General features: G+C 38.3%; 1 protein-coding gene across 2 annotated transcripts; it reads left to right on the top strand.

Moving 5' to 3' along the window:
• The first annotated feature begins 6 nt into the window (after nt 1-6).
• Nucleotides 7-10,607, top strand: zgc:174888 (uncharacterized protein LOC558116 homolog). 2 transcript variants are annotated; one of them, XM_026939989.3, is made up of 5 exons: nt 12-537; nt 697-809; nt 958-1,026; nt 7,281-7,412; nt 8,297-10,607. In XM_026939989.3, exons 1-5 carry the CDS (start codon nt 525-527, stop codon nt 8,675-8,677), a joined length of 708 nt encoding a protein of 235 aa, XP_026795790.2. In that variant the 5' UTR covers nt 12-524; the 3' UTR covers nt 8,678-10,607. The 2 variants fall into 2 exon arrangements, with proteins under 2 accessions (XP_026795791.1, XP_026795790.2); XM_026939990.3 differs by lacking the exon at nt 958-1,026 and having other exon boundaries at nt 7-537.
• Nucleotides 10,608-18,924: the final 8,317 nt, after the last annotated feature.

Raw genomic sequence — 18,924 nt, 5'->3', positions numbered from 1 at the left:
GAAACAGACCCTTACGTGCAGCGGGGGCTGAAATGGAAAACAGAAGGCCCAAGTGCATGTCCGGGCCTGTGCATGCTTTCAAAAGAAGCGGAGGAGGGGAGAACTGATTTCCTCTGTAAAGAGAAGGGGAGGAGAGAGACTGGAGAGGGGTGTCAGTGGCTGGAGCCTCCAGGACGTGCACACTGGGGCTGCTGTGATTAGGACACGGCGGGAGACCCGAGAGAGGGAGAGAAAAGGGGGCACAGAGTGAAAGTAAAAACGAAAGAGACTATCCGAAAAGAGAGTGGAAAATACCAGAAGGGCAGCACACCAACCTGAGAAGGACAGAGAGAGAGAGAGAGAGAGAGGGAGAGAGAGAGAGAGAGAGGTGTGCTCGTGAACAGAACATAACTTCGCAGTTACTCACGCACACGGAAAGCAGCGCAGAATTTATCGACAGTCATTAAACTTTTACTCGCCATAAAGTGGAACGTCATAAAAACAAAGCATGATGGGTAACACAGAGCGGATGGGCCGGTAGAAGCATGTTACCCACAGGTAAGCTTTATCAACACGCGCGCTTTAAGAGAGCATTGTTACTGTGAAGTCTCAGCAGCGACCTGGGCTTGGAAGTGTGGATATAGCGCTCTTGTTTGAAAATGCTTTTTCGAGCCGTCGTGTTCGATAAAACCATTCCTCTATCTGTTTGTCTTGTAGTTTTATTGCTTCTATCAGTGTTTACTGTTCGAGGAAGCGCTTGCGATGATCTGAAGAGAGAAACAGTCAGCAATCTGCAGGGCTCCATCGAGCATGAAGAACAGATTGGATTTGTGAGTCAATGTGCCTGTGTTTCATTCTCTATTTGTATAAACCACTGATATAGACCTGAATGTAGTCATCTGTTTATTGTGTTTGAGGCTCAAATGAGAGTTATCAGAGACTGAAATGAATGATGTTCATTTTGTATCTTCATTGCAGCTACAGGTGTTTCCGAAAAACTACTATGTACAGCATCATTTCAATGGCAGCACACAGTGTGAAGACTCGGTGAGGAAATGTTTGTCTCACTGTGGTTTCTGCTTCAATCACAGCATCGTGTGTACTAAAATGTACCTTTCCTTATCACCCGCAAGGATGTGACTTTTCGTACCTTTAGTGTGTTTCTTGTACCTGCAGTGGTGCAAGATGTGAACCTTAAAAACAATTACTCACTGGTTATTCACTCGCAGTAACCGGTCAGGGTCATGGTGGTTTTGGAGCCTATACTGAAAACACAGGGCAGGGAATACGCCCTGGAGGGGATGATATTGGGGAGTTGATCGCAGGGTGCACACACACACACACACACACACACACACACACACACACACACACACACACACACACGTTCACACCCAGGGGCGGTTTATATCCGTGTAGAAACAGAGCGAACATGCACAGAAACTCCACACAGACAGTAGCCCGAGCTCAAGATCGAACCAGGGATAAATGATTATACAATAATGCAGTACAATAAATGATACAATAATGCTCCTTAAGATGCAACTATTTACTTTAAACAATTTTTGTAAAATTTGGTATTCATGATAATCCTGTAAATTCAGAAAAATGTTCATATCCTACTCGTGCCCCTGAGTGTGTCAGTTTATGCACAAGAAGCCTAACGAATCTAAATTTCGATTGATCACCTTTGAATCATATAACTAGTAAAAGGAGTTACTGCATTTTAATACATGGATTATATTGTTTAAATTGCTTATTTATTTCAATTACTAATAATTATTTCATTTAATAATTCAATTAATAATTATTTAAACAAGTAGTTTAAACTCATATTAATGGCATTAATTAAATATTAAATATATAAAAAAATAAAGACAGCAAGAAAACCCAAATCCATTTTCAGACAAATAAGACTAGTTCAATTAATAAAAAATGCCACTGTATAAAATGAGGGTGGGCTGGTCTATGCAAATGGTAGCCATAAGATGATGCTGTGCAAATGGTGGAATTTAGTACTGAAGGAGTTAATACATGCTGCACCTTGGAGGGACTGGATATTTAGAGACCAGTATGATTTTTTTTTTTTTTTTTTTGGAGGATGAAAGCTGACTTATAAGTCAGTTCAGTTTGCCATGGCATCTTTATTTAATGCTGTGCAACACTTTAGAGCCAGCACTAATTCAGCCGACAAAAAGATCCTGTGCCATTGTTGTGCATGTCCAAGTTTTATCTGCGCTTGGATTTCTTGCTACTGGCACATTTCAAAGAGAGAAAAGTGACCGAACTGGTATGTCTAAACCTACGATGAGCCGAAACCTACAACCTACGGAAGCCCAAATGAGAACATGATTATCATACAACAGCATCTCGTCACGCGTCTCAGCCATCTGTTTAATTTATATGGCGAACTTTATTTTCACCTTGCTGTGACTGGCATATTTGCTTTAAACTTCAGTATACCTAGAGTTGCTGCAATGTTCTCCACCTCTCCAACCGTAGTGTTCTGCTCTCATAGATGTGAGTCCAAAATACAGTTCTTTGCAAAAAAAAGTTTTGTTATAGATGTTTATTTTGTGACTTCTGCATTATCGAGTCAGAACAAAAATGTTGTATAATTTCAAACATTACTTTTTCAACAAAAAATTAAATGTTACAGAAAAATGTTTGTATGTCAGTAAAAAAGGCAACATATAACATATCAATGTATAATAGACAAAAATACATAATGAAGCCTGCCGGGTTTGTAGGCAAAAACAAGGAGCAAGTATAACAGTCAGAGTCTCCAGAAGAACTGTGGCAGATTCTCCAAGATGCTCAGTGTCATGAAAGGGAGACGGAAGTGGATGTAAATGCAATTTGAAGATTTGTTTGAAGAAGACTGGCAAACAAATCCGAAACAGTGTTCAACAACTTAATCCAAAAACAAGCAAAGGTCAGATAATCAGCAAACAACAATAATGAGGCAAAATCCATAATAATGAACGAGAGTTAATTGTTGTGTGGCGTTAATTGGGAATAAGTGTGCGTGATTAGAAGTCTGGTGACTGTGAGCATGACAAAGTCCGAGTGTCGGGAAGTGTAGTCTTGGCGACCATGTTTGTAGGCCACAGTGTGTTCTGGGCAAAGAAGGGGCTCACTCCTTCGATATGAAGCAGTGCTGGTGGTGTCGTAAGAGGAATGACAGCGGCCAGTGGTCCAGGTGTGACATGGAATGATGATGCTATTCGGCAGTGTTGTGGTAAGTCAGGTGTGTGACCTCATTGATTTGTTTCAGGATCTTGTATGGCCCGATGTATCTGGGGTTTAGTTTCATACATCTCTGGGTGTTTCTAATGTTTTTGGTGGCCAGCCAGACTCGTGTTGTTTCCCCTTGGCGTCGTTCTGCATTTTCTTTATTTATGTGGGCCACTTGTTCAGGTGTCTATGCCTGCTTTTCCAAACCTGTTCACTCCTTTTAAACCATTCATCCACTGCTGGTGAATCGGTGGGGTTGGCGTTCCAGGGGAACAGAGGGGGCTGATAACCAAGCACAAATTGGAAAGTGGTTAGTTGTGTTGCTGAATGTGTTAGGGAATTCTGGGAGTATGCAGCCCATGGTAGAAACTGGGCCCAGTCCAGTTGAATATGGTGAACAGATGCGTGGCTCCCTCCAGCCAGTGACACCATTCCCCCAGTGCCAGCTTCAACTGCTAGCAGTTCTCTGTTCCTGACATCATAATTTTCCTAAGCTGGTGATAACTTCTTAGAGTAGAAGGCAATAGGGTGAAGCTAAGGCTTGTCCCCAAACTGCTGTGATAGGATGGCTCCCATTCCCGTCTCGGAGGCATCGACTTCCACTACGAACGGTTTGGAAGGATTTGGATGCTTTTGGATCGGGGCCGTGGTGAATGCTCTTTTGAGCTTGCTGAGGGCCTCCTCGGTGGCACTGTTCCATGCCAGACGTTTAGTCCTCTTTTTGAGGAGAGACATCAAAGGATGGGCAATGGAGCTAAAGCCTCAGACGAATTGTCAATAGAAATTCGCAAAGCTGAGAAACCTCTGCAGATCCTTCACTGTTTTGCATGTGGGCCACTCAGTCACAGCAGACACCTTGGTTTGATCTATGGTTACCCCTTCTGGGCTGATGATATACCCCAGGAAGGAAATCTTGTGCATGTGAAATTCGCACTTCTCCCCTTTGACAAATAATTGGTTCTGTAGCAGTCATTTGAGGACTTATTGAATATGGGTTTCTTTGGAAGGGGAGTAAATCAAGATACCATCAATATTTGCTATGACAAATCTTCCAAGCATGTCCCTCAGGACATCATTGATTAGACATTGAAAAACTGAGGGGGCACAAGAGAGCCCATACAACATGACGCAATATTCGTAGTGACCAGTCGTGGTACTAAAGGCCGTTTTCCTGCGTAGATCAAGCTTGGTGAAAATCTTCACAGGTCGCAATTGTTCCAGAGCTGCGGGGACAAGTGGCAGTGGATAACGGTACTTTACAGTGATTTGATTGAGTCCTCTGTAATCTATACAGAGTTGAAGGCCACCCCCTTTTTTCTCTACAAAAAAGGATCTTGCTGATGAGGGAGATATGGAAGGGCGAATGTTCCCCTGTTGCAGTGCTTCTTGAATGTATTCCTCCATTGCTTGTTCAGTTATAGATAGTGGATAAATTTGGTTATGGGGTGGTCCCAGGCAGAAGTTCAGTCGCATAGTCATAAGGTCAGTGCAGTGGCAGACCACTGGCCTTGGTACTGAATACTTCTTTAAGATCCTGGTATTCTGAGGGGATTTTCAAAGGTGTACTATTTTCTGGACTCTCCACTGTGGTTGATGCTAACAAGAGTCAAGGTGCTTAACGACAGTGGTTCAGGCAGTTAGATGACTAGTGAGTAATTTCCTTATCTGTCCAGGATATCTGTGGGTCGTTTTAGGTGCATCCAAGGGAACCCTAATATGATAGGGTGTTTTGGAGGTCACAGGCTGTAGGAAGCCAGTTGATCTCCTCCTTGAAACCATTTCGCGGTGGCCCAGGTTAGTGCTTTGCCAGTGAGTAGCCTGATTTTCTGCTGCTCCGATAACCCCTCTTGACTGGAGAAATACAGTGAGCATTGCAACAAAAAGCCCTTACGTTGAGTGGTTTCACCTGGATATTTATTCTGGTCGGGAAATTAGTGAGCTTGCTGCTGTGGTAGGGGTGCGTGGTGTAGCAGCAGTGGAGAGTTCTTGTGAGATCAAGTTCATCTTAGCAGGCATTGTTGGTGCTCTCCCACCAGTCGTCCTTGTGCTGCTGCGGCATTTCCCTGGTCATGTTCTCCTGCTGCATCCATGGTAGAGGTGAAGTAATCTGTCATGAAAGGGAGGCGGAAGCGGATGCAAATGCAGTTTGAAGTTTTAAAGAGACTAGAAAACAAATTCAAAATAGTGTTCAACAATGTAATCCAAAAACAGGCAAAGATCAGGCAATCAGCAAGCAACAACAGTGAGGCAAAATCCAGAATCATGAACAAGATACAAAACAAAGTCAAAACCAGAATAATGATGCACGGGAATAAAGGCTTGGTAAGTTCAGACAGATGCACACTGAGTGTTAATTGGGAACAGGTGTGTGATTAGAAGTCTGGTGACTGTGAGCGTGACGAAGTCCTTATGTGTTGGGAAGTATAGTCCTTTGCGGCCATGATTGTAGACCGTGGTGCATTCTGGGAAATGAAGTATCTTGTTGATTCCGGTGTTGACCTGACACTCAGTAAAACTTACCAGCCAATTTCCTTATAAAACTGCACAAATTGTACCTGGGACTATTTTTTTAAAGCAAAGGATTGTCACACCAAATATTGACTTTGTATGTTTTATTACTGTTTACTGTTCTTTATAGTTTTTTTTTATGTAGAAACATTTTGTTTAACTATTTTTGCATGTGCCTAAGACTTTTGCACAGTACTGTACTCCTGCTTCTGCCTCTGAGAAATTCTTCTTTTTTGGCCATTTAGTGGTTATTTTGCATTTTTTCACTTTGTGAGCTTTGCCTTTTATGGAGTTTTGTGGGCGTCACTAAATGCAAATCATGTGCTGGATCATTTACAAATGATTGCCATTTATCAAAAAATACAAGTGAATACAAAGAAAATCAGCATTTTCAAAATCCAGCTGAAATTTCTTTGTTTGGTTTGGCTTATGCAAACTTTTATATATAACAAAATGAGGCCCAACTTCAGTAACAAATAGACCTATAAATAGTATCACTCGGACCTACCTAAAGTGTGCTGTCAGTGGAAACCACAGGAATGATCTCTACTATTTATTAGACTATTTAACTCTAATATATAGCCAAATTATGATTGCACACACACAAATAATTAGCTGAATGTTTGTATAATTGGATTATGTTCACAGAATAAATCTGTATTGAAGGGATCCATGGAATTTATTTTACAGTTAAAGGGGTCCTTGGCTGCAAAATCTGAGAACCCCTGGTACTCCTTGTACCAACCAAGTGACAAGGAAAGGTACACTTTTGTACTTCTTTCTGAGAGTATACTTGTATGCTGTAAGTACTACATAGTACATCAGTATATATTGTATACTTTATGCAGTTTATTATACAATGTAGTATACAAGATTTGTCATAGTCAAATGAATACCTGTCAGTCAGATTAATTTTTGTACATAGTTACTTTGATCCAAAATGCGTTAATTTGTGGTGGTTAAAACAAACAAACAAACAAAAAAAGCAATAATTAAGCAAATTTAAAGAGGTTACAACCTGCTTTGTGTATAATTTGTGAACAGGAGTGCAATGTAAATACATCAGTAATTGCAAACTAACTATCTAACTAATAATTATAGAAATTAGACAATTGGTTATTTTATCATAAATTAAGCCACCACAGCTAGTTCTGAACTATGTGACTGTTTATCGTAGATTATACCTCAGTTAATTCAGGAAATATTTTATTTACAAAGACAGAACTATTCTTCTGTGGTTGAGATATGAGGATGCTAGGAGGCTGCTTTCACCCTTTTTTTGTTTGAAAATGAAAAGAGTATAAAGCATTATGGGATGGTTTACACCATAAAGATAGCTCTGCCTACAAACTTGGAAATTTAGTCTGAGTAGTATGTCATCTCTGGCATACTGGAAATGTTGTCCATGTGCTTTGTATAACAGACTGCATTTGGATTTGTTTTAATATGAATAATGGGTAGTTGACCATTTCAAGCAATTCTAACTGCGTGTGTGTGTGTGTGTGTGTGTGTGTGTGGGTGTGCATGCATGTCTGTGTATGGGTGTGTGGGTGTAGTGCTGTGTGTTCAGTGCAGCCTTCCTCCTGTCAGACTCCTGGAAGCAACTCCTGCAGCATGTTGAACGGATTCACATGAAACATATCTTAATTGGTGACCTGATTTTTACACTTGATAACATTTGGAAAGAGGTATGAATAATATATTTTGTAAATAATTATTTCTCTAGTCTATAGTCAGAAAGTTACTATGTGATCTGTTATCTGACTTTGTACTAAGCTCATAATTTGTATCTTAGATCAGAGGTTCTCAAAGTTATTGTAGCCAGTGACCACTTCAACTGTAAAATAAATTCCACATTTCATCTCAGTACAGATTAATTTGATTATTATTTAAATGTGTACAATAATATTAATTTATTTCATTTTCTATTCTTGAACTTTTCACTAACAAAGCATATTAGGTGCATTATTTATAGACCTAATTTTTCATTATTGAAGTTTGGATTAAACTTGTTCAATTCAAAGTTCAACAGCCAAACAGACTAATGACTGTAAGAACTCTATAATAAATATAATAACTTTGATAATGGTGGTTTGTTATTTCCACCACTGTAATTAAATAAAAAAAAAAATTACAGACACCCAGCTATACTTCATGGGCCCCTAGACCTCACTTTGAGAACCACTGGACTAGACAGATTAGCTTTTTTTTTATTATTATTATTTTTTATTTATAATTCCTTTAGTTATAACCTTTCTTAAAAAGTAGACTCTGTCATACTGAAGTTTAATCAATGATGTGCTTAATTTATGATTGTGATGCTTTGCGTCTGTACAGAAGCAGAGCTTTTATATGTGAATAAATGACTTGTTTATTATTCTACGACAACTCAGTGTAGAAAATTTATTGTTGATTCTTGTCTACTACAAAAAAGCAGCAGTTTATTCCAGTGCTAGGGCATTTGTGGATTCTGTACTCCTTTGCAAGCTTCAGCTTAACAGTACTGAATTAACTTGGCTCTATATTACTGTTCCCACAATGAGTCTGCAGTTTTGCATCTTTGTGTAAACAGAGTTTCCAGGAAACACCAAATCCCTCCGTCTTCCCGTCTTTCCACTCCTCCCCTAGAGCTCTGCTCACCTTCACTTCTGATGTCCTTTCTAAATGGCTGGCCCTGGACTGCCCTGTTGAGAAGTTCGGCTGTGTATTCCCCTCTCCAGCACCTATGTTCACCGACAGAAAAGAGGAGCAAGAGAAAGAACACAGGGTCACTGATGGAGAACTGGTTGAGGAGGAGTCAGAATATGGGAAAGAAGGAGAAAGAGAAAAAAGATGGCTTACTGTCATGCCAAAGAATGGGGACGTGGGGTTGTCTGCTTCACCAGCCTTCTTCCTTTGTATTCTTTGTTGTCTGAGGATGCTGTTGGATGTGATACTGAACGAGCTCGGTTGAGGCAGGAGCTTCATCCAGAATGTAACTCTGTGAGATCCCGGCTAATAAGCCATGACACAGCTACTGCAGTAAGCTTGGTAGGACATACTAAGTCAGGTCAATGTTTGTTTGTAATGAAGAAGTATTTGCTGCTGGTTTGGTGCTGGTGATGGAATGGTAGAATGGCTTCCCTTCCTGAGCTTGTTCCATATAAACCTTGGAGCCAGTTGATCACTCAATAGAAAGTGATGTTTCAGCTTGCAAAATGTTGATTGGTAGAAAAGAAGTACTCTCAAGTCACACTGTAACCACTATATCCTGGTCAGGGTCCTGTGAGCAGAGGGTGCGAGGTGGGAATACACCCTGGATGAGATGCCAGTTCATTGCAGAGCAAAGAAGTATTCACATGATATTGCAGTTTGTGATACAAACCTGTCATTCTGATAAAAAAAAAAAAAATAGCTAGGAGTTAATACATGAATGATAAAAAAAAATAACAAATGGAGTAAAAATGGAATAAAAATAAGGTCCATAGCCCATACACTTCGTTTAACTTTAAGCACTTTACTAATCATAGTATAACATTTCTACAAAACTGTTTTATGATAGATTTGTCATAACATTTATGGTTTCTTTGGATCCACATGAACTTTTAAGACAGTCCTAGCAGATTTGTCTCCAATAGGAAAATGTTAGAACTTTTTGAATGTTTTGAATTTAAAGTTCTTAAAATAGCTTCATCAGTTAAAAATGATTTTGCACTCAGTATATGTTCTCATCCTTATTTAGTACAACCTCACTCATATTTACAGTAATTGATACAATTTTGTCAGATTTCACAAGAAGCTGTAGCTAAATCCAAACCTCTTACGTTGATTGTTCACAACTTTCTTATTATTATACTTTGTGCAAATGATCATGCATTTAAAATAACAAATGCTAAAATGGTGACTTGACATCATTTTGTATGCTAGATAGAGACATGGAATAATTTGAACAGGACAGTGTGTAAATATAATGTGTGCCCTCATTCTGAGCACATTTTCCAAGGAAAGGAAACCAGTGTTTTTATTACCCTTCTGCGTAGACATGTCTCTTACATTCTGGTAAACCAGACAAATCCTTAGGCTTGAGGGAATGGAAAAGGCAAAATGAAGTTCTTCTTGTACATGACTTATTATTTTGGAGACTCTTTACACTGCATACTATAGCTGTGTAAAACTGCAACTTTTTTGCCTTTACCAGTCCTCTGCCTTTTTTCTGAGTAACTGCCATAGAAGCTTTGAGAATTTAGTAGCCAACAGCTTGTCATCTAATGAATTTTGTGGAAAGACTGTCCAGTATAATGCTCTATATGCATTACTGTTTCAGCTTTTATACACATACTCTTCTGCACTTTCACTGCACTAATAGTTTCCATCCCTGTTGGTTGTGTTTTTGTAGTCCTGCTGAAGGACATTCCTTTAGTGTTATGCAGGATGTGAGCGTTTGACTAAAAGATTTTTGAAACACTGACTGTAGAACTTAATTTTCCAAGATTGCACAATACAAAACTCAATAGATATACTCAGTATTAACAATGGTGTCACCAGCATTTTAATGCAATAAATCATTGCCTTGAAAATAACCCAGTTGCAATAAGCTTGTAGCGATCATGTTAGCTATGTATGCTAGTGCTCAAAATATTATCAACAGTATTTCAGGAACAGTTTTGCATTCTTACATTGTTTACATGATTTAAGTTGATGGCTTGGATGCTACAGATAAAAAGCTCTCACTGTATTTCACTGATACTATATATCATGCAAATGAATCGATTTATATGTGTGGTTTGAAGATGTTTCAACAAAAACATGTATGTAATGTACAGAACCTGTGTGTATATCTAATATACAAATTCTGGAAAAAAAAATTAGCAAATATTACATCTGTTAATAAAATACACAATGTACCTCTTTTTCCCATCTGAATTATTGTAATAATGTGAAAATTATGTATGGAAATAGACACACATAAGCCCTTCACATGTTTGGGGACTTTCCTAGCAGGTGTTTGTGTAAATAAGAAATGAAAAGAAAATGACAAAGACCACTTTTATTATAGCTATAGTTTAGTATAATTAATGATCTTAAATAGAATAACTATTTAAGATCACAGAATACCATAGTACCAGTGATCCGTCACTGCCCAAATCCAAAAAATGCTCAAGCCTGTTGCTCTCTGAACAACCTGAACATAATATAAATTGTAATATAAATGTGTGTTACTCTTTAGTAGTTGCCACAGTGGCACAGCAGGTAGCTTTGCCAACTCTCAGCTCCAGGGTCCCAAGTTCGATCCTGGACTTGGCTGACTGTCTGTGAGGAGTTCTCCCTATGTAAATGTGGGTTTCTTTCAGGTTCTCCAGTTTCCTCCCACTTCCCAAAAATATCCCAAAGACATTTGTATCCTGACAATGTCACATCCATCTGTGACTGGTTGCTGAGGGAGCAAAATTGACTGGTGTTCTCTGGGTGGGAGGGATGGCATAATCCCAACACGGGGAGCTGGTCCTTATTAATCAGCAATTTAAAAAAAAAAAAACAGTTTAAAAATAATATATGAGAGTCAACCCATTTTATTGAAATGGTGTCCACTCTGAGCCTCCCTGGCACTGTTATACCTATCCCCAGGGGTGGTGTGTGGATGATGAGGATGTTTGGATCAGTCTGAATAGGCTTACTGTTTTCACTTCAAGTATTATCCAAAATTATGCTCAGGCTAAGCTCACATAAAAACTGGTTTTGTGGCTTGAGCATGTTTGGATTTGGGCAGTGCCGGATTACTGGTACCATGTTATTCTGGGATCTTAAGTAGTTATTCTATTTAAGATTATTAGTTATACTAAACTATAGCTATACTAAATAGCTAAATAAATAAATAATAAATAAATAGTTAAATAAAAGCATTATTTCCACAGTTTTAACATAATATGGCAATATTATGATTTAAAAAAAGAGGATAGCCTACATTTAAACACTAAATATTTGAAAGAAAAGACAAAGGTACTTTGTTTTAATAAACATAACTGCCTTACTCTAGTAGTTTCATATTAAATCCATTTAAAATATTTTACCACTTTCCATAACCAAATAATTTAAACGTTGATCTGCTGCAGGAGTGTTTTATTGTCCACTTTTGTGTGGACAAAAACTTGAAATGTGTTGTAAGTTGGTGTTTGGATTAGTCTGGCTAGAAACCATATCCCGCTGAGTTAAATATCTACACAGCATATACTGTATTTCATTGATACTATATATCATCCAAAAGATCAAAATTATGTGTTGTGACAAAATTTCACCTTTTTTTTTAACAAAGTAATCTTAAAAATATATCCTATATACACACTCACTGGCCACTTTATTAGGAACCACTGTACACCCACACATTTATGCAGTTATCCAATCAGCCAGTGCATATCAAGAGCCTCAGGTAATGTTCACATCAAACATCAGAATGGGGAACGTGATTTCTGTGACTTTAACCATGGTATGGTTTTTGATGCCAGATGGGCTCGTTTGAGTATTTCAGAAACTGCTAATCTCCTGGGAATTTCACAGTCAACAGTCTCTGTCATCTGAAACACCCGTTGATGAGAGAGATTAGAGGAGAATGACCAGGCTGGTCTGAGCTGACAGAAAGTTCTATAATAACTCAAAAAAGCACTCTTTACAACCATGATGAGCAGAAAAGCATCTCAGAAGCGCTACAACAGCAGAAGACCACATCAGGTTCCAGTCCTGTCAGCCAAGAACAAGAATCTGAGGCTATCATGGGAACACACTCACCGAGACTGGACAGCTGAAGACTGGAAAAATCACTAGGTGATTTTCAAATCTTCAACTGTCCAACTGTTTGGATGAGCATGTGCTCATGAAAGGCTCAGATTTCTGTTCTTGGCTGACAGGACTGGAACCTGATGTGGTCTTCTGCAGTTGTTGCTGATTCACCTCACGGTTCGATGTTTTGTGCATGCTAATATTCTGCTCACTACAGTTGTAAAGAGTGATTATTTGAGTTACTATATCCTTCCTGGCAGCTCAAACCAATCTGGCCATTTTCCTCTGACCTCTCTTCTCAACAAGGCGTTTCCACTCACAGAACTGTCACTCACTCAATGTTGTCTCAAAGTTGAGACTGTTGTCTGTGAAATTCCCAGGAGATCAGCAATTTATGAAATAAACTCAAATAAACTCAGTTTATGAAAATCAAACCAGGCCTTCTGGTACCAATATCCATGCCACAATCAAAGTCACAGATCATATTTTCTCTATATTCTTATGTTTGATGTGAACATTAACTGAAGCTCTTGACCTGTACCTATATATATATATATATATACACATACACTCCCTTCTTCCTAACCAAATTATTTAACTTTTCTGGTATTTGTAAGTACATATTGTGTGTTTAGAGAGAGAGAGAGAGAGAGAGAGAGAAAGTTTGTGTGGATGACTGGTCAGCTGGACAACGATGGGTAGATAGTGGCACAAACAACAACAGCTGAACAAAATGCCATTGTTAACACACTGCCTTTCTTCTGCTCCCTGCCAAACAGCGCAGATAAAAGCAAAAAGCATTCTGTTATACCAAAGACATACGATCTGTGTTACACATACACACATTCAAACCTATATACGTTTACTTTGTTAACAAAAAAGTAGTGAAAATCAACACTTGCACGTAATTGTTAATGATTTTTGGATCTCAAAGTCACGATAAGGTATTTGCAGTGACAATACATAGAAAATTCAAAAAAGTTCGATCCTGATGTCAGTTTACTGTCTGCGTGGATTTTCACGTGGTTTCTCCTTGTCTGCTCAGGTTTCCTACTAGTTCTCCAATTTCCTCCCACCTCCCAAAAACATGCCAGTATGTGGGCTGGTGATACTAAATTGCCTCTAGGTGTAAATGAACGTGTGCAAATGTGTGTGTGCATGGTGCCTTGTGATGGACTGTTCCTGGGATAGTATCCAGCCAAAAGTGTACTTAAAGTGAAAGTAAAAAAAGCTGCTTTTCAAGTATTAAAATGTAAACAGTAAATGTTTTAGTTGAGGAAAGTTAATGTCATGTTTTAATGTGAAAAGTAACTTTTATTTCTTATCTAAACTGTTAGATTTTTGTTTTAAAGCAACTAACGCTGCAAAGTTTGCGAATGAATTAATCAGAAATAAAATATCATGTAAATAACCGGTATTTAGCATGTTTGACTTGCTTACTGGAATCGATGCTAGTGTAACCTGCCATTAGGAAAGAAAACAGCCTAACTTAGTTAAATATAGCCAGTTAATGATAGTAGAATTAGCAAAACTCAACATGCTTTTTTTTTTTTTTTTTTCCAAATTTGATTAGTTCGTGCCTTCTGTAGAGGCAAAGGAGATGCCTCATTTTATACCAGTCTTTGCTTACTCCAGCATACTGAAACATATTACTGAGGTAGGGCCAGGGGTTACACAGATGGCTATAGTACTAACTACATTGTGTAAGATGAGAAGATCAGTGCAGTTTATTCTACACTGATGAACTTAATTGGTTGCTATAAACTGGAATGTAAGTTAAAATGCACTGTAAAATGTACCGTCATTGGTTAGATGAGAGAAGAAGAGACTGAGATAGATAACAAGTACATTGAAGGTCTAAATAAAAATGTAAGGAGCAAAAAGTATTTTTTTTTCTTGGAAATGCAGTTATGTAAGAGTTCAATTATTCAATTTTAGTAATACTGCAAAATATGTGGAAATATGCCAAAATAATCCATAAATAGAATAACAAAGTACAGGTATTTTCCATATATTCTGAAGAATTTTTACTGACTCATATGCATATTGATTCTTCGAAAAAATCATACAGATACATGTCAAGAGCTTCAGGTAATGTTCAGGTAATATTCAAATATTGATTCTTTGAATATAACACATTTTAGAAGGCTCCAGTGTGTCCAGTTTCCAGCAACCTCGAGTTTTGGATTTAAACTGTGCAACTGAATAGACATCTTAAGCTGAACCAAATTCTAATTAACTGTATTTTCCTGTAGTATTCTGTATTATTATAATAAACCAACATATACTAGTACAGTAACAGCACAATAATTGCTTTTAAGCTATTTCACAAATTTCTGGGGCCTGTGTAAAATGCATTGTTGACTTCCCATCTGTTAAAGTGCTTTTAAGTCCAGGCCTCTTGAGGGCCCTTTCCACTTAGGGGTAGTTAGTTACACTTTTACCCCTACAGTGATGCCACCATTGAACCTTCTCTCATACACTGATCAGCCATAACATTATGACCACCTGCCTAATATTGTGTTGGTCCCCCTTTTGCTGCCAAAACAGCTCTGACCCATCAAAACATGGACTCCACTAGATCCAAATGGCACAAAGACGTTAGCAGCAGATCCTTTAAGTCCTGTAAGTTGCAAAGTGGGGCCTCCATGGATCGGACTTGATGGCCAGCACACCCCACAGATGTTCGACTGGATTGAGATCTGGGGAATTTGGAGGCCAAGTCAACACCTTGAACTCTTTGTCATGTTCCTCGCACCATTCCTGAACAAATTTTACAGTGTGGCAGGGCGCATTATCCTGCCGAAAGAGGTCACTTCCATTAGGGAATACCGTTGCCGTGAAGGGGTGTACTTGGTCTGCAACAATGTTTAGGTATGTGGTATGTGTCAAAATAGCATCCACATGAATGCCAGGACCCAAAGTTTCCCAGTAGAACATTGCCCAGAGCATCACACTGCCTCCACCAGCTTGCGTTCTTCCCATAGTGCATGCTGGTGCCATCTCTTCCCCAGGTAAGCGACGCACACACACACAGCCTTCCACATGATGTAAAAGAAAATGTGATTTATCGGACTAGGCCACCTTCTTCCATTGCTCCGTGGTCCAGTTCTGATGCTCACCTGTCCATTGTAGACACTTTCAGCAGTGGACAGGAGTCAGCATTGGCACTCTGACAGGTCTGTGGCTACACAGCCCCATACGCAGCAAGCTGCCATGCACTGTGTGTTCTGACACCTTTCTATCATAGTCATCATTAACTTTTCAGCAATTTGTGCTACAGTAGCTCTTCTGTGGGATCGGACCAGACGAACTAGCCTTCACTCCCCACGCACATCAGTGAGCCTTGGGCACCCATGATACTGTCGTTGGATTACCGGTTGTCTTTCCTTGGACCACTTTTGGTAGGTACTAACCACTGCATACTGGGAACACCCCACAAGACCTGCCGTTTTAAAAATGCTCTGACCCAGTCGTCTAGCCATTTGGCCGTTGTCAAAGTCTCTCTAATCCTTACGCTTGCCCATTTTTCCTGTTTCCAACACATCAACTTCGAGAACCGACTGGTCACTTGCTGTTTAGTATATCCCCCTTGACAGGTGCCACTGTAACGAGATAATCAATATTATTCACGTCACCTGTCAGTGGTCATAATGTTATGGCTGATCGGTGTATATTTGTTATTTAAGTATTATCCCAAGCAAATGCACTTGACTAGCTGTCAGGTCCCTCATCAGTGGTTAAGTCACTGGAGTTCTGATCGGAAGGTTGTGAGTTCAAATCCCAGCACCGCTAAGCTGCCACTGCTGGGCCCTTGAGGCTCTTAACCCTCAACTGCTCAATTGTATAAATAATTGCTCTAGAAATGCCGTAAATGTTTCTGGTTGGTCTTTGTGTCAGTTTGCATCCAGAATGCAGAAGCCTGACTTCAATTCCCAAAGTCATGCCACTGCTGTGTTCCTGCCACTAGATCCCTGAAGCTACAAAGCCAAAAATAAACCAGCCTCCCCTATTTGATATCAGTGGGCAAATGCCAAATCATGTCTCAAGCCAACTGAGGCAAGTAATCCTTCCAGATATAAGGAAGATGAGCATAAGGCTCTTCTGTGTACCTTAGCCCAGGGTTTGGAATGAGCTTGACCTGTCTGTCCAAACAGTCTCTAGCTCTCTTCAAATACAACCTGACATCCATCCTTTTCAAATACTTGTTTCAATTATTTTCAAGTACTTGTAAATGAACACGACTCATGCATGCCATAAATGTAAATGTCAAATCAATATTGGTGAAATATTAAATTATTAATATTACAAAATATTAATGTCATTATATAGCAATTCATTCTGTAGTAAGACATAAATCAGATACTGTGCAAATTCAATTTTGCCCTATACATAAGGGGTGCCACCCCTGACTGTGCTCTTTTCCACCCCATGTCTAAAAGCATACCACTGTACTGTGCTTAAGATAATAACTAAATATAACTAAAATAAGCAATTTATTTTTTATGCAACATATATTAACATATATAATTAAACATATAACATAAAAGTTTTAGGATTTTGGCATCTGATAAGTGAAAGCCAAAACTTATGTACTAAACCCTTGAAGTGAAAGTGCTTGGTAGAAAAACCATGACTTAATGCATGTGGCACGGTATAAGGGGGTGTGTTCAGCAACCAACAGGAAGCTGACTCAAGATGTCTTGAGGTAGGAAATGAGTGTGTGTGTGTGTGTGATCCTATCCCCACTGGACCAGTGTTTTTCCTTTCAACCAAGCAGGAGTTCCTTCCACCTAAACCTTCCACTTCGCACACATACACACACAGTCTTCTAGAACACTTTATTGTTACTTTTTCTGTATTCAGTGGTTGCTTTTCTTTTTAAAGAATATTATATAAAATTATATTTTGTTTCTCTTTGTTCTCCATTGCTGCAATCCAGCAATGATTAATTCCTGGTGGAATATCTATCTGCTTTGGGAAATGACTTTGTAAACACTTGAGGCCATCCACCCTCTCTATCTATATCCGGATCTTTCTTTCACTATATCTGTCTTGCTTGATAACAAAAATATATTTATGAACTATAAACTTTGGTTTTATCAGTCACTTCCATTTTGTCTCATAAGCTCATATGTCTACATCACGCTATGTGAAGTTGAATAGATGGAGTATGTCTGTATATGTGATCCTTCCTTCAGACGGACCACTCTCACTTCTACCATCAGATCAGCAAAGATGTTTTCCTCCTCTCAGCTCCTTATTATTCCAGAGGCATGGACACTATCGTTTTCAACTTGATTAGTTTGTTTGTGTACTGGCTGTGTTTTGTACAGGATTGGCTCTGTTCTGTAATTACATGTTTTGCCATTTCTAATCTGGTCATCCACATGTCTTATATGAAACAGGCACAAGGTATAAACACAAGAAGAGCATCAACAATTCTGAATTATATTATATTTGTTATAATATGAATATAATATACCTGTGTAGTTTTTTTTTTCAAATGCCATAGTTTTTTAATTAAATTAAAATCTTCATTCTTATTGTTGTATGTGTATGAGTTTCTTTTTCACTGAGGTGTGTGAGTTAAATCTGCAAAAAATGTTTACAATATAACTAAGTAACTTGTGTTCTGACCATATTTAATGAAACTGTAGTAGCCTGTTGGCTTTTAATTTCCTGTATTTACAGAAAATACCTTTACAGGTTTTTCAGCTGCCAGTATTTCACAGTAAAATGGCTGTAGTTATAGAAAAATGCTACAGTATAGTACAGCAATACAGCTATTTTATACAGTACATCTCTGGCAAAAACAGCTGCAAGCATTTTACCACAAAATACACAAAAAACTTGTTTAATGCACAGTAGTACTGCTTATTTAACAGCAATACTACAAAAGCAAACACAAGGTTTGGCTGTTTATTTTACAGCAAAAATCTGACCTTCAATTTACAGTAGTGTCTTTATTTTTATTGTACATTACTGTAAATAAACAACACTATTTTACCATAAAATATATAGGCAGGAAATATTTGACCATATTGCACTAAACATTACTACCTTTTTTATGGTAAAGTTAAGGCAATCGCAGCTGTCAGTTTTTGTTTTCTTTCTACCATAAATTTACCACTTTTTTTTTTTTACAGTGTACTACTTACTATGTAGAGATTTTTATGCAGTGTAATTTTAATAATAAAAAAATTTAATTTAAATTTAAAATTTAATAATTTTAGAGATTTATGTTTTTTTTTAAATCCTGAAATAAATTTAAAGTAACATAAAAATGTTACTTGCCTTTCGGTGGTGTTTTACTCTGTTTATTACTTAATCTGCTCCTAGTGAATTGTAGAAAACATTGGTTATAAATTTGGAAAATGTTGAAAATATATTCTGAACCCTGTTATTGTTGTTACTGCTGTAAGAAATTAATTATAGAATGCTAAATAG

This window comes from Pangasianodon hypophthalmus, chromosome 1, assembly GCF_027358585.1.
Source record: "Pangasianodon hypophthalmus isolate fPanHyp1 chromosome 1, fPanHyp1.pri, whole genome shotgun sequence".
Classification (NCBI taxonomy): Eukaryota; Metazoa; Chordata; class Actinopteri; order Siluriformes; family Pangasiidae; genus Pangasianodon; species Pangasianodon hypophthalmus.
Note: the sequence above shows the minus strand (reverse complement) of the source record. Positions and strands in the feature narration are given on the sequence as shown.